The sequence below is a fragment of the Diabrotica virgifera genome, chromosome 5 (genome assembly GCF_917563875.1).
Source record: "Diabrotica virgifera virgifera chromosome 5, PGI_DIABVI_V3a".
NCBI lineage: Eukaryota > Metazoa > Arthropoda > Insecta > Coleoptera > Chrysomelidae > Diabrotica > Diabrotica virgifera.
The window spans coordinates 7,024,893-7,041,821 of record NC_065447.1 but is presented as its reverse complement, the minus strand read 5'-3'; the positions used below and the strand labels follow the sequence as shown (position 1 = coordinate 7,041,821).

The window sequence follows — 16,929 nt, the reverse complement described above, 5'->3', positions numbered from 1 at the left end:
GAATCGATAAAGTTGTCTTTGTAGGTGATCCTCATCCTCTGCTGAAAAGACTCAAGGCTGGTGTAAGCGTCATTTTGTCTGAGTGTATTCAATTCGAATTATTCTATTTTGTTCCAGGCCCGGTATAGAATGTTGAAAAGCAAGTCGGGGAGTATTTAAATAGAAGATCGAATTGTAGACAGTCATTTTATTAATCAGAGGTAAAGTGCGCGTCTTATATTGTGGAAAATAAATTGTAAATAATAATTGTAGATATAAATTATATGTTTCAGGATAAATAGTAAATGTAAATAAATTAAAATAAAGACTAATCAATTAAGTGTTAAATAAAGTTAAAACTAAATTTAGTGAAAGCATTTTAGTATGTAAAGAGAAATCGCTATAGATCTGTAACATAGCTTTGATATATTTATGCAAAGAAGGAAAAAATAAGTTTGTTGAAGATATTTGGGACAAAATAATCAAGCTTCAAATTTTTTTCTATACACAACACTTACCCTTCCACTAGGCGTAGTCTTTTCTAAATTCATAGTTTCTTCATTGACTCTCCTGATGGCTTCAATCTCTGCACTAGTATACAGCATATCGGGAGAATGAGGTAAAGTACCATTGGTGTATGGCTGTTGTTGTGGAGGCTTCTTCCCCATGAGGTTCAGAGGCGTGCTTTGGCTGGTGGGGGGTACTTGAGGTATTTTTTGACTAGATTGAGATTGCGGTAAGGTTGACGTAGGCGTAAAGGGATTGCTTAATAGTTTCGGGGTGGTGTCGTTGGATTTTGGCGATAGCGGAGTCGAGGGAGGTGTAGGTGGTTGTGATGGAGGTGTTCCCTCTTTTTTGACGGGAGGGTTGAGGGTGAAGTTTTCAAATATTTTACCTGAAACAAAAAAAATTAATATTAGACATATTGTTCTTACTCATTTTGAAAAAATGAAAAGACATTAAATTAAATACTCCTACACATTAAATCTGTGGTACTAAGGCAAAACCCGATATGTCAAAATTTATTGATTTTTCGTTTTTAATGCCAATATGTACATTGATCGATGAAGAATATGATGACAAAACCCTACATGGCTAACGCATCCATGTAACCTTCCTCTTCTTTAGGTGCCGTGTCTGTATTCAGACGTTGGCCGTCATCATGTTTACAATTTCCTGAAATCTCTCTCTATCGGCTGCTGCGCGAAATAATTCTTCTACTGTGCAGCCACACCATTGTCTAATATTACGCAGCCATGAAAGTTTCTTTCGACCAATCCATCTCTTTCCCTCCACTTTTCCTTGTATTATAAGGCGAAACAGATGGTATTTAGGTCCTCTAATTATATGGGCGAAGTATTCTGTTTTTCTCCTCTTTATGATGCTTATGAGCATACGTTCCGAATTCATCATTTGAAGAACATCTTCATTGGAAGTGTGCGAAACCCACGATATCTTTAGTCTCTCTCTCTCTCTCTATCGGCTGCTGCGCGAAATAATTCTTCTACTGTGCAGCCACACCATTGTCTAATATTACACAGCCATGAAAGTTTCTTTCGACCAATCCATCTCTTTCCCTCCACTTTTCCTTGTATTATAAGGCGAAACAGATGGTATTTAGGTCCTCTAATTATATGGCCGAAGTATTCTGTTTTTCTCCTCTTTATGATGCTTATGAGCAGACGTTCCGAATTCATCATTTGAAGAACATCTTCATTGGAAGTGTGCGAAACCCACGATATCTTTAGGATTCGTCGATAGCACCACAATTCGAATGCTTCTATTTTGTTTAGCATTGTGGTTTTTAACGTCCATGTCTCACAACCATACAATAGGATAGACCACACATAACATTTCAGCACCTTCTTTCGAATATTCATCGACAGGTTTCTATTACATAAAACTGGTTTCCAGGTCATAAAAGCCTTCCGTGATATTTCTATCCTAGTTATTATCTCTTTATCAGAGTCACAATTTACATTTAACCAGCTGCCAAGGTACTTGAAATGATTTACCCGTTCTAACTCCTCTCCATCAAGAGAAAGCTGACCTTGATCTATATTAATCTTTCCAACTGCCATCCACTTTGTTTTTGAAATGTTGATTTTAAGGCCTCTCCGATAGCTTGCTTCACTGACTAGATTTAGTAGTGTTTTCAGCAAGAATGGCTGTATCGTCAGCGTATCTAATATTGTTGATTACTTCTCCGCCTAGCCTTACTCCCTCTTACTCTTGTCTGTCATCCAAAGCCTCCCCAAAGCCTCTCTCCCATTGTGTCTCTCCCATTCTTTGCACTGTTGTTCGTGATCACAAATTTTTCCGTCTGCGGTTTTAAGTACGTGAGCATTTTTCTGTTTTCTAATTCCGGAGGTATATTTAAGTTTCTTGTGAAGGTTGAAACTGTCATGCTTTTTTTGGAGGTCTTCTATTTCTTTACATGAATTCTCGAGCCAAGATTCTTTGGCCTGTTTAATTTTCCTTTTTATGAGTTTGTTAATCAGAAGATAATAAAATTAGTTTCCGATATGTCCACTATTACAACAACACCGCGAACTTTTAAACTCATCTGCTGCAAAATCACGTTTTTTGACATATCGGGTTTTGTCTTAGCACTACAGAAATGACAAATGAAGTGTCCAGTGTAAGCTTATAACCCAAGAATGGTATTAAAGTGTATTTATAACCCGAAGATTATGTTAAAGGTGAGAAATTTGAACTTGGACTTTCGGTTCCAAAGTTGCAACCGGAAGTACTACTTTAAAGTCGCTGAAATAGTACAAGCAGTGTATTATTAGACGCGCCTTAGTAAGGAGAACAAAAATATACATCCGGTTTCACGCCGGTCTGTCCGTCTGTGTGTCCGTGAACATAACTACTCCGACATTAGAATAGATAGAATGACAAATGATGTGTCGAATGAGAGCTTGTAATTAAAAGGTCATATTTTTTCTCTCTCTCTTCAGTCCTGACTCTCCCCCTCACCGGTGGGAGTGTAGTGGTCGACGTGATGTCGTGTATTGTCCGTCTCCAAAGATCTCTGTCTCTGGTCATTTCTTTTAACTCATGCATAGGTCTTTTGCATATTCCTGTAATCTGATCGATCCATCTTGTTGGGGATCCTCCTCGTGATCTTCGGCCTTCCACCTTTCCTTGTATAATGAGTCTTTCCATGCTTTCTGTGTTTGCTCTCATAACATGTTCAAAGTATTTTAATTGCTGAAGGTGGACTTTACTGGAGAGTCGTTGGCTAACTTTTAGTTCTCTTATAATTGAATTATTTGTCTCACTGTCGGTCCAAGGAATTCGTAACATTCGTCTCCAACAGAACATTTTAGTGGCGTCTATCTTTCTTCTTTCCGAAAGTCTCGTTCCAAGATTCATATCCGTAGGTCGATATTGGGAATATTAAGCAGTTGATCAACCCCATCTTTAACGCGATTGAAATCTGGATATAACCATTGCAAATTCGTCTTTATCTTCTGCTATTTTTTAAAAGCGAATGTGTGTTTAACTCGGTCCAACCGCGAATGTTTATTATTCAGGATATTTTAGTCCAATCAACAGCCATTTTCTCGTGGAATTTTGAGAACCAAGGTAAATTTTCTTGAAAATTTGGACTTAGATAGTAATTATAACCTTTGTCAAAATCTACCCTATGCCGAACTGCGCTTTTGCCCTGTGGGTGAAAACAACCCCATCTAGGGGATGAAAATTTTTTCGTCAAAATAACTATGAAAATCGATAGAGTGACCAATTCTGAGTAAATTTTGTTCTATAAAATTTTTTTGCTAAATTGACACTTTTAAGTTATTGCGATTGCATTTTTCATTGAAAAAACTCACGTTTTATAACCGTTTTTCATGAATAACTTTACAGAAAAAACCATTAAGAACAAAATTGTAGCTAATAAAAAAACAAAGAGATTCTCTTGTGAAAGCCCTATGTAAATCCAATAACGACTGAGTTATTACTCTTTAAAGGATGGTTATTTTTGAAGAACATCGAAATGGAGAACCTTTAATCTCAAATAACTCGAATGTGGTGCAATTTTTTGGGAAAACTTAAGATACATCTTCTATAGTTCATTAAAAAACCTTTCAAATAAGCCCTGAAAAAAAATTTTGCATAAGAACTGACTGACATGACGAAAATAAAGCCGCTCTCAATTTTTTCTTTTTGAAATGTAAAAATTAAACCCCCCTTCGTTACAATCCTAATAGAAACGAATAGCTTCACACTTGAAATTAACTTTATTTAGGTATAATTGATACGATTCATGTAATTTGACCGGTTTGGAATGCGTAGTTTAGAAAAAAATAGTTGATTAAATCGAAAATGATATTTTTTTAAATAAAAAAAGTGCATTTTTCTTAAATAAATCTAAAAGTATTCATAATATGAAAAAATGTTTCAAACATTAATTGTATAATTTCTGTTACTGAAAGTTTTGATTTTTTTTTTGTTTTCGTATCATGACTACTTTTAGGTTTATTTAAGAAAAATGCACTTTTTTTTTAATTATAATACGTAATGTCATTTTCGATTTCATCAAATATTTTTCTAAACTAAGCATTCCAAACCGGTCGAATCACATGGATCGTATCAATTATACCCAAATAAAGTTAATTTCAACTGGGAAGCTATTCACATCTTTATTGGGATTGTAACGACGAGGGTTTAATTTTAACATTTCAAAAAGAAAAAAGCACAGAGCGACTGTATTTTCATCATAAGTCAGTCAATTCTCATGCAAAACACTTTTGTCAGAGCTTATTTGAAAGATTTTTTAATGAACTTTAAAAGATGTCTCCCTTTTCCTAAAAAATTGCAGTACATTCGAGTTATTTGAGATTGAAGGTTCTCCATTTCGAGGTTCTTCGAAAATAACCATCCTTTAACGAACAATAACTCAGTCGTTATTGGGTTTACCTAGGTCTTTTCAACGCAAATCTTTTTGTTTTTTATTAGCCACAATTTTGTTCTTACTGATTTTTTCTATAAAATTATTTTTTTTAAGTTATTCATGAAAAACGGTTATAAAACGTTTTCAATGAAAAATGCATGGTTTCAATCGCAAATAACTTGGAAAGTGTCAATTTTGTAAGAAAATTTTATAAAACAAAATTTACTCAGAATTGGTCGCTCTAATTTCGATAGTTATTTCGCTCGGTTCGCTCGATTTCCATAGTTATTTTGATTAAAAAATTTTCATCCCCTAGAAGGGGGTCTTTTCACCACCAGGGGAAAATATCTTCGCAGTTAGGCATAGTGTAGATTTTGAAGAAGAGTGTCAACAGAGCTTAAACCCAAATTTTCATTAAAATCGGTGTTGGTTCTCAAAATTCTACGGTTTTACAATTTTTTACCGCTGATGAGTGGTCTATTTGTCGTTTTACCAGTACCCCTTTGAAATAGAATAGAAGGAAAACGGAATCCAGGCCGTAGAACAATGTCATGGTTGCGGAATTTAGAGTGGTTTGGCTGCACCACTAATGAACTTTTTAGGTCAGCTGTAAACAAGGTCAGGATACCCTTGATGATTTCCAATCTCCGATAGGAGTGGCGCAAAAAGAAGAAGACAAGTACCCCTTTTTCCTTCGATTTTACCCTTCACAATCAGCAAAACCCCTTCCTTCATCGTCTGTCAAAACTGAAATTATTATTTATTGAAAAAACGAAGAGACGAATTTCTAAATGTAAACACTCTGTATAAGACGCACTACAATTTTATTTGTCATTATGAAAAAAGATGCCCAGTCTCCCCGCCTGCCATCGCGGTGTAATCGCAGACAGGCCAGAGATAGACGATATCGAAAAGTGGAAACAAAAAATAACCCTTCCGACTTCCATTGTTCTTATTTTGAATAATAGAACATGACAATTTGATTAATATTACTGAAAATTCGAATACTTTTTCTCTCTGCGGGTGGCAAGTTCATATAGATACCACCTGGGGTCCAGGGGTGGGTTAGCTCGGACGATACTATGCCTTAAGTCACTGTTTCGTAAGGTTTTATCGGATTCCGATTTTTAGGGAACATTTGAAAACAATGGAATGCAATCTAGGCGATTGTCATCAAGATTATTGATTTCCATTTGCTATTAAAAAGACTGGCGGTCAATTCAATACACGTTTAGATATTAAGATATCAAACTGATGATAAAAAACTATATTACTTTACAAAATTTTGCAAGTTTTTATAGAAAGAAATTTAACAACCGATAATTATGGAATTCTACTTAGAAATGAAATTGAACCTGCCCTTAAAAACAAGTTTGGAACCGATTTTAATGAGATGGTTTGAGCAAGCCGGAGCACCAGCTCATTTTGGTATAAATTTTCAGCGTTATTTAGATCAAACATTTCACGGAAGATGGATTGGCAGATTAGGTAATAATGTATGTCCTCCTCGTTCACCAGATTTGAACCCTAAAGATAATTTTTAGTAAGGATACTTGAAATGTAAAATATATAAAACTAACCAACAAGTGTTGCAGAGCTAAGGCAAAGAATTATCGATGAATTAATTTCTAGAGGAACATGGATAAATGTAATAGACGCATTCTATCATCGTTTAGGATACTCTCAAACTAACAACGGAGTACGGTTTGAACACTTCATTTTGAACATCATCCATTTAAGAGATAATTTCGCGTTTCCAGAATTTTGGTACACTTTTTCCACTTTGGTACCTATATGGGACGTAGAGCTCGTGGGTAAAACTTACTGTGTACCACTTCCAGTACATCTAAAGTTTAATCACTGCACACTTTGCAAGAATGGGTAATATTTTAAAAATGTTTTGATAAACGTTAAAAAAATCCGCAAATTCCCACATATACGAAAGAATTTACTTTCTGACTCAAGGCCTTAAAACGCCTGCTTTTTCCATCAGTTTTATTCACGCGTTTATTAATATTCTATAAATAATTATTGTTGAACCACTTTAAACATGTTTACATTACACACTTTAATAAAAACATTCCTTAAATCACCAATTGAAACAAACCACAAATTTCTGATGTTTTCTATCGTAGTTATTCATCACTCATTTAAAAATGGATTGGTAGATTAGGTACCTAGTAATAAATGGCCTCCTAGTTCACACGATTTGGATCCTAAAGATTATTTTTTGTGGGGATACTTGAAAGGTAGATAATATAAAACTAACCAGCAAGAGTTGTTGTTGTTCTGGAGCTATTTTCTTGTGGCATTTTTACAATTTTAACTATTTATAATGGGAAATAAGCCACAATATTATTAAAAAAAAATAATTTTTTTATCAAAAATAAATATTTTTTAATAAAAATATTTATTAAATAATAAAAATATATAATAATAAAAATCATTTTTTAATAATATTGTGGCTTATTTCCCATTATAAATAGTTAAAGCAAGAGTTTTTGCAGAGCTACGGCAAACAATTCTCTAAACCGTCCATTTAAGAGATAATTGGCCGTTTCCAGACTTTTGGTTCATTATGTATATGAGACACACAGGTCGTTGGTAAAACTTATACACGCTTGCACCATTTCTAGTACCCACAGAAGTCAAAGTCAAACTTTAATTGCTGCACACTTTACAAAAGTGGATAATATTTTAAAAAGGTTTTGATAACCATTACAAAAATCCGAAAATCATACACATACATGAAAGAATCTGCTTGCTCACTCAAGGCCTTAAAACGCCTGCATTTTCCATCAGTTTTATTTACGCGTTTATTAATATTCTATAAATAATTATTGTTGAACCACTTTAAACATGTTTACATTACACACTTTTATATTATAAACATTCCTTAAATCACCTTGAATTAATTGAAACAAACCACAAATTTCTGATGTTTTCCATCGTAGTTATTCATCAATCATTCAAAAATAAGTTATTATATCAATTTAGCAGAATTGACTTTTAATTTTGTTGAAGACGACGAATAATGTTCCTGGAATTTCAGTTCTATTATTACAATTATTGTTGGGATCGATTAAAAATGGAATCAATAACACTTCTATTGGTCAGTCAATTGTTCAATTGGCGATAAAAGGTTTTTATGGGATGTAAATGTAAGAATTAACAGTTTGAGGAAAACATTTACTCATCGACTCATCCATAGGACCAACTTAATCTGTAAACAATTCGATATGAAAATAAACATTAAGAAAACGAAAGTGATGTCAATCGGAAAAAACTAGAATGTACCTCAACCTTGCCCAATAAACGGGCACATTTTAGAACAGGTCAATAAGCGTCTGGAATGTTGGATCAATAGCAGCCCAAATCCTGATCCAGAAATAAGATCGAAAGGGCCTAGCCGGGTAAGATGGTGAAAAGTGCCCCCAACTCGATTTAAATTCCATATAGGCCACTTTTTAGCACATATAGAGGAACTCACTTTCTAAAATTTTTAGTCCCCTAGGTGGTCACGTGACCCCCCTAGAGCCTAATTAGGCTTTTTATGTTTTTATTTTTTATCTCAGCCGCATCAAGAGCTAGCCAAAAACTTTATTTAAAAAAGTTGTAAGTTTCAAAAAGATCTATATGAAATTTTTTTTTATTTTTTGGCGGGAAATTAGAATTTTTAGAACAATTTTAAACTTTTAAATAACTCTGAAAAAAAAAAACTAAGACACTCGTTTTTACGAAAATGAATTATAATGTGTATTTTTGCACAATCTTTCACCCTGAACTTTTTCAGATTTTTAAAATTGGTGAAACGTATCTTTAACAATAAAAACCGCATTTTTTCGGTTTTTTTTTCGTTTTTTGATACAATTTTATACATATTTTTCAAAAAAGGTAACACCGTCACTAGAATAGGTAAAAAACTGAAAAATAATTGGGGTTTGCTTAATAAAAATTTTTTGTAACGCCATCCATTTTCAAGATACAGGGCGTTGAAGAAAACAAAATTTTACACATTTTTTACGATTTTGCTGAAACTACTGGCAACATTGTAATAAAACTTGGCGGGTTTTAAGAGGTAGTTCTTGTGCATGTTTTGACATACAATTAAGAAGGATTGGTATTCATCATTGGCGCGCATAGGAGTAATGGTCTGAACTTTTTAAAGAATAAAGATAGTACGCCACTGACATATTTCAAATTAACAATCGTTTTTGAATTCCTTGTTCAATTTGTGACAAAAAATCTATCTTCTTATTTTTTCATACGACGCGCCATTTTTATTCAAAAAATAAAAGATCTTAACCCTTACAAAGTATTCGAACTTCTAGTAGTTTCTACACCTATATAAACTCGTACATCCATTATAAAAATTAATTCGAATACTTTAAAAGCGTTAAGATATTTTATTTTTTGCAACAAAACGGCGCATCGTATGAAAAAATGAGAAGATAGATTTTTTATTGCAAATTGAACGAGGAATTCAAAAATGATTGTAAATTTGAAATATGTCAGTGGCGTACTATCTTTTTTTCTTTGAAAATTTCAGACCATTACCCCCATGCGCGCCAATGATAAATATCAAATCCTTAATTGTATGTCAAAACATGCACAAGAACTACCTATTAAAACCCGTCAAGTTTTATTACAATGTTGCCAGTAGTTTCGGCAAAATCGTAAAAAATGTGTAAAATTTTGTTTTCTTCAACGCCCTGTATCTTGAAAATGGATGGCGTTACAAAAAATTTTTATTAAGCAAACCCAAATTATTTTTCAGTTTTTTACCTATTCTAGTGACGGTGTTACCTTTTTTGAAAAATATGTATAAAATTGTACCAAAAAACGAAAAAAAAACCGAAATGCGGTTTTTTATTTTTAAAGGTACGTTTCACCAATTTTAAAATCTGAAAAAATTCATGGTGAAAGATTGTGCAAAAATACACATTATAATTGATTTTCGTAAAAACGAGTGTCTTAATTTTTGTTTCAGAGTTATTTAAAAGTTTAAAATTGTTCTAAAAATTCGAATTTCCCGACAACACAATTAAAAAAAAATTTTTCATATAGATCTTTTTGAAACTTACAACTTTTTTAAATACAGTTTTTGGCTAGCTCTTGATGCGGCTGAGATAAAAAATAAAAACCTAAAAAGCCTAATTAGGCTCTAGGGGGGTCACGTGACCACCTAAGGGGCTAAAAATTTCAGAAAGTGAGTTCCTCTATATGTGCTAAAAAGTGGCCTATATGGAATTTAAATTTAGTTGGGGGCACTTTTCACCATCTTACCCGGCTAGGCCCTTTATCGAAATGCTGTCTGTTCGACTCTTCTCTATGCAGTTGAAACGTGGACCCTTAAAACATCAAGCATAAATAAATTGGAGGCCTTTGAAATGTGGATCTACCAGAGAATCCTCAAAATTTCATGGATATCGCATACCTCAAACGAAGAAGTGCTAGATAGAATAGACAAAGATCGAGAACTTTTTAACACAGAAAAGTTAAAAAAACATCATATCTAGGCCACATACTGAGAAAGTATGTACTGATACGCGACAACTAATAGTGAAAGGAAAGAGAGGAATAGGAAGGAAAATACTACCGTGGCTAAGAAACATCCGACAATGGGCAGGGCTAAATTTTGAACAGCTAATAATAACAGCTGAAGACAGACAAGAGTTTGCAATTGTAGTAGCAAACCTCCATTGAGGAGAGGACATCTTAAGAAGAAAAATATATAGGACATCTTAAGAAGAAAAATATATATCATGCTAAATTAACATCTATTAGTGGTATTGGTATCTTCAAATTATAACATAAAATACAACAGTTCTACAGAGACACATAATGTCTCTTAGAGCTCGAAAGCGAAAATATTCTAGCGACAGCGAAATAGTTATGTAGGTTTTCATTGAATGAAATGAATGAAGCATTCATCCAAACTAAAAGAGGAAATTGTTCTGTCTTTCTCTGAAGGAATTCTTCAGGAACACTGTGGAGACTTTTTAGCTACCTTTAAAATTTATGAAAACCAAGATTATTGAAATTGGGAAACATGGAAAAGATAATAAACTACCTGAGAACTACCGATCTATTATCTTTCTCAGGAATTGGAGACAACACAAGATACATAAACTAAATTTTATCCTGTCTCAAAACAACCTTTTAATCAACGGTCTATTTCAAGTTGTATATAATATATAAATGCTTCTTAAAGTGGCGCAGTCGACACCAAGCCTCCTTTCCCTTTTCTTTATGTGCCGTCTTCTACTGACGGTTGGTAACCATGATATTATGATATGCTTCTCTCTTTTATATCACATGTCCTATTTTTGCAGCTTCTGGTATTTGGAACTATCCCCATAGTTTTCTCAGCTCATTTTCTCACCGAACTCTTTCTTACCTTCACCTTGTCTTCCACTATAAATTGTAGTAGGCTGTATTTATCACTCCGAAACACCGGGCCTAGATATGACGCTTTCCTCCTTAACAGTAGTTATTAAAATACCATCTCTTTCACTCTGTACTTGTACGGTTATTCTGGTCTTATATACGTGTATATAACGTTTTGTAACGTGTAATGTGTACGTTTTTTCCTCGTAGAAGTAGTAGATGATGAATTTGTCATCAACATTGCTGCAACTATCGTAGTTTACAAAATAGAACATTGGGGATCTTACAAACATAGGCGACCAAGAGGAAGACAACAGATGAGATGGGTAGATGGCATCAGAGAAATAACCGGAACAAATTGGAAGTCTGTTGTTCAGAATTGACATCTATAGAAGGAGTTAGGACAGGAATATGCCCAAAAATGGACATAGGCCAAAAGAATCGTAGTTTACTAGTAAATTTGTTTGTGTACTTTTCATCTACATCACACAAATCTCGATATTTTGTATCTTATAAAGAAAACTATTAACCTTTTTCTTGGTAAATGGTCGTCCTCCCGAAGAAATATAAGGAGGCGCGCCAGTGCTAATGCAGCTGAGCTAACATTTCAATAATTTTCAAGTTTTTCCATTATTTCTGGTATATCTCGTCGGCAAACACAGTTTTATTAGGTGTAGAAGTTTTTATTATCTTTTTCACACTAAAAACTGTTAGTTAATGTTTAAACTATCAGTTAGCAAAGGTTCCGTATACCCATAATGAGTAGAAATAAATATTTGAATTTGAATTTTATTGCATTAACGTCTGTTTTATGTTTATGACATGCACAGAGAAATTTTAGAAAATTTGTTGTGTTATTAGATACTTTTCCACTTTTTATGACATGCACCACCATTTTAAAATAGATGACTGTTTGATTCTGATCGGAAGTACATTTTAACTTGATAATGCAAACGTTACAGATACTATTTATACAGAAATATAGACCAACTTATGATATTTTTGATGAACTAGGTAAAGTTTTGCTAAAAAAATATTTTGTTATCTTTCTATATCAGTAAAATTCGTTTCGCGATTATTATCAGCTATAAAATTCTGATCCTCGAGTCTGACACTTCTCCTTCTACGGCACTACACCCCAAATTGAGCCTTGGCCTCCATTATTTTTTGCCTCAACCCTTGTTTGTCTGTGGCTGCTCTTCTCCATACACGGACTCCTAAAAGTACTTGTGCGTCGCTACTTCTCTTTCTCTGCATTCTAGCGTTCAGTGCTCTTTTTGGTAGCATATCCTCTCCCATTCTTATCACATGCCCGGCCCATTGCAATCTTTGTATTCTAATGAAGTCTGACAGGGGTGTTTCCTTATAAAGTTGATAAAGCTCGTGGTTGTATCGAATTCTGAAGATTCCGTTTTCCCTCACAGGTCCCAGTATTCTCCTCAGTACTTTCCTTTCGAATGTGTCGAGTTTGTTTTGGATGTTTCTTTCAGGACTCATGCTTCACTGCCATTATTGGTCGAATTAAGGTTTTATATATTCTCATCTTTGTATTTCGGTGGACACTTTTAGACCGAAATATATGGGAGAGGGCAAAGGGCGAGTCTGATACACATCGCCAAATAATGGTTCAAAAATTAAATTTTTCAAAAAGTTTTACCAATTTGAAAAAATTATATTATATCAATCTTTCTTCTAATAATTATATTAAATTATGAATATTGTTACGTTTTTCTGTGGGTTCAGAGATTAACCTCCAGCGAATGGATAAGGCATCTGATATGACATAGATATTTTTGAATTTATTTAGCAAACGAATAGTGTATTGCGTATATTTTGCGCTAAGAAATTTGCGCTGAAAATTAGATACTTATTCTTAAAAATCCACGATGAAAAAGTTTTCCTGTAGTTGGCTGTATACCATATATTACAAAAAACGACTAAAATCCTTTATAAAAGGTGTATTTGTTAAAATCCCTAAAAAGGGCTACATCACAGAACTAGTTTTCGATCGGATGACCGATCATCATCAGTACTGACGTGATTCTAACATGCTAACCACCAAAATACAAAAATATATGGGTAAAAACCCTTTAAAATTGATCCGTCATGGAAACACAGATAAACTATGTGAACTTAACCTTTAACTACACGCGCTGGCGTATTTTGTACGCCAGATATAAGAATTCTACTGCAAATATATTTAAAAATTTAATTTTTTACCTTGTTTATCTCTCTAACCTATCACTGGAATGTGCTTTACAATTTGGTTTTAGTTTCGTTATAATCGGCGTTCTGGGAAGATCGTAATTTACAGTTTATTATTTGTTGTTTCCGGTGGTGGACAATATACGCCACGATTATATTGATATAAGTCGTAATATGAGTACATATTTCAATTGTTTTTTAGTCATTATGGCACAAAATATATTTTTCTTCATAAACAAACTTTTTCTCCTGTAAAAAATCACATTTCAAAAAATGTTTTATTAGTAATTTTATTTATCATGGAATCCAGTTATTCCATGATTCCAGTTATAAATCCCAATTGGCTTACTGAGAAGTAACTCCCAAGTATTCACTGATGCCGAATAAGGTTTATAACAAACAACTAAGTGTATTTTTTCAAAAAAAAAATAAACAAATCCGCTGTTTTCAAGTGTATTTTGTTGTGGCGTATAAAGTACGCCACGCGTGTAGTTATGTTATAACTTGATGCGCGGGTAGTTAAAGGTTAAACATGGATGTACAAAATATCCCATGTATTATGCTTCAGGTATATTTTGAAGCAAAAATTGAGTTGTTCACATGTCGACTAGATATTCTTTAACAAATGTTAGAAAAAGACAGATTCTTCAGTTAAAAAATTGTACTAGGTCAGATCTTCCAATCTATAAGTTCTGCTGTTCATGCACATTTCAAGATTTTTTATTCTAAAATTAAAAACACCTAATGCATACTAATTTTTAGCCAAATAAATATGACAATAAATCAATATTAATAAATTGAAAAATATGGAATTAGTAAAAGCCGCAGTTTAGCTATATTTTTATTTTTTCGTCGAATTTTAAATTCGCGTGTAAGGTCACCAGTGACGTACGTTTTTCTGTTCACTTGTTAAACACTTTTTTTTTCGACCAATTAATTTCTTTGGAATAAATTACATTCATCTATTGATTTTATCTCTAAAACGATCAAAAAAATAATCTTTGTTGTGTATTCGGCGAAGCTAAGATTTTAATGGAATATTTTGTACATTTACAAATAGTTTTTTGTAGTTATTTACGTATTTACATATTGTGGAATTAGAAGATTTTAAGATTCACTATTAACTTTTTTTAACCAGTTGAAAACTATTAGAAATAGATTACTTTATACAAAATTTAGGTGGTAGATCAGTCAAGTGTTCTCTTTCTCTTTAAGTCAGCTTTTAATATTAGTTTCTAGTCCCTGCTAGAGACTGCGTATGTGTTTCTATGCCCTCTGTTTTACCCTTCACCCTTCGATTCTATTTATTATATTTACGATATTATATTTACAATTTTTTCGAATATTATTTTAATATCAATGTTTGGGATTCTAAATTTCTTTGCCGAATTCATTTTTGCCGGATTCATGTTCATTTTTTTATTATCTCACTTTGTGGTACATACGACTCCATTTCACTAGCGGTAATATGCGCAAATCAAGAAGATAGACCAGGGCAACAAAGACAGAAAACATTGTTTCGACACAGAATCAGACAAGGTGACTCTTTAAGCCCACTGCTCTTTAATATAATAATGGACGAAATAATAGAAGCAGTACGTAAAGGTCATGGTTATAGAATGGGGAACAAATAAATCCAAATATTATGTTATGCAGACGACGCCGCATTAATCGCCGAAACAGAAGACGATCTTCAAAGATTAACATACATCTTCAATACAACAGCCAAAAAAATACAATATGACAATATCAGCAGAAAAAGCCAAATGTATGACAACATCTAAATGCCCACTATGATGTAAAATCGAAATTGAGGGGAAAATTCCACACCTGTAATTTTGAACCAATCAAAATACGTTATTTTGACAGATCACCATGGCAACGGAGGTATTTTATCGGAAATTTTTTGCTCGTGGGGTACCCAACAGCGAATTATAGTGGAAATTTTTTGACGTTTACAATAACAGAACATTTTTGACAGACTGGTTTTTATTTGTTTACATAATTTAGTTTTGATTCATTTTCTATCACTTGTAGTTACTCAAAACTTATGTAAAATTGAAGAATATACTATTTTCTATCTTGAAATGGTATTCCCATGCAATTACAATGAGTAGAAATTACGAATTTGAAAGCCTAAATAATTGCTGACAAAGCTATGGCGCGCTATTAATCTGTTCATGCAGCTTTGGATTTTCAAATGCAAATTTGGTGTGGAATTTTCTTACCGAATACCACGCGAAGTCAAATTAATATCCGGAAATTTTTTTTTGATAATGAATATTTTTAGAAAATTTCCCTCGTCTGCGACTCGGGAAATTTTCAAAATATTCATGATCTCAAAAAAATTTCCGGAAATAATTTGACCTCTAGTGGTATTACTAGTGAAAATAATAAAGCAGGAAGCAAGGTTTAGATATCTGGGAATAGATATAACTAGTTACGGAGATGTTGAAGAAGAAGTACGACAACAAAGCTTAAGGTACTAGTACACTTTAGAAGACCAAGAATAAGCATTTTTTCAAGTTTTTTTTTCTCAGAACATTTATTAGAAATGAACATAAAACGTTTTACATATTAATATCTAACTCTTAAAGAATACAAAAAATATACCTTTTTTCATTTATGCACGTACATTAATATTGTAAAGGGCGCCAAAGTCGAGGCCTCGAAAAAAAGTAGTTCCGATGACGGACAGTTAATCTCAGTATTGGGATCTCTGAAACAAAATATTTGAAAAAGGAAGGTTTCTTACGTGACAATTTACCACCGTTGGTGAAAAATTCCGCAAAGAAAAGATTTTACGGAAATTTGAAAAATGTTTGTGAAAAAATCGCCTGTTTTTCTTCAGTTTTTCATGGTTAAAAAATATTTGTTTTTCATTTTTTGCTCAAATTGTGGTAAATTGTCACGTAAGAAACCTTCCTTTTTCATATGCAGTACGATTTTTTTTGTTTCAGATATCCCAATCCTGAGATTAACTGTCCGCCATCATTTTTCGAGGCCCCGACTTTTGCGCCCTCCACAATACTAGTGTACATGCATAAATGAAGAAATATATATTTTTTGTACTCTCTAAGAGTTAGATATTAATATACAAAAAACTTTATGTTCGTTTCTAGTAAAGGTTCTGAGAAAAAAAATCTTGAAAAAAAATGATTATTTTTAGTCTTCTAAAGTGTACTAGTATTAAAAGCAAGTAAAGCGGCGGGATCTCTTAATGACACAATCTGGAAGAACAAACACCAACACCTTTAAGACAAGACACAAAAGCAAGAATCTATAAAGCAGCAATTACGAGACCTACATTGACATACACGGCGGAGACAAGACCTGGCACATCTAAAACGAGACGACTACTAGAAACAACAGAGATGAAAATACTCCGACGAATATCAGGGAAAAGTCTGTGGGATAGGGAGATAAGCGAAAACATAAGAAGAACATGCAAT

The 16,929-nt window shown here is 33.3% G+C and overlaps 1 protein-coding gene across 2 annotated transcripts in view; it reads right to left on the bottom strand.

Annotated features, from left to right (window-relative positions):
* The window catches only part of LOC114340744 (zinc finger protein castor homolog 1-like), a 365,464-nt gene that overhangs the window by 98,902 nt on the left and 249,633 nt on the right, over window positions 1-16,929 (bottom strand). For both annotated transcript variants that reach the window (XM_028291549.2, XM_028291619.2), the window contains exon 4: window positions 498-874. In XM_028291549.2, coding sequence (XP_028147350.1) covers window positions 498-874 — 377 coding nt within the window. The remainder of the gene's footprint in view (window positions 1-497; window positions 875-16,929) is intronic.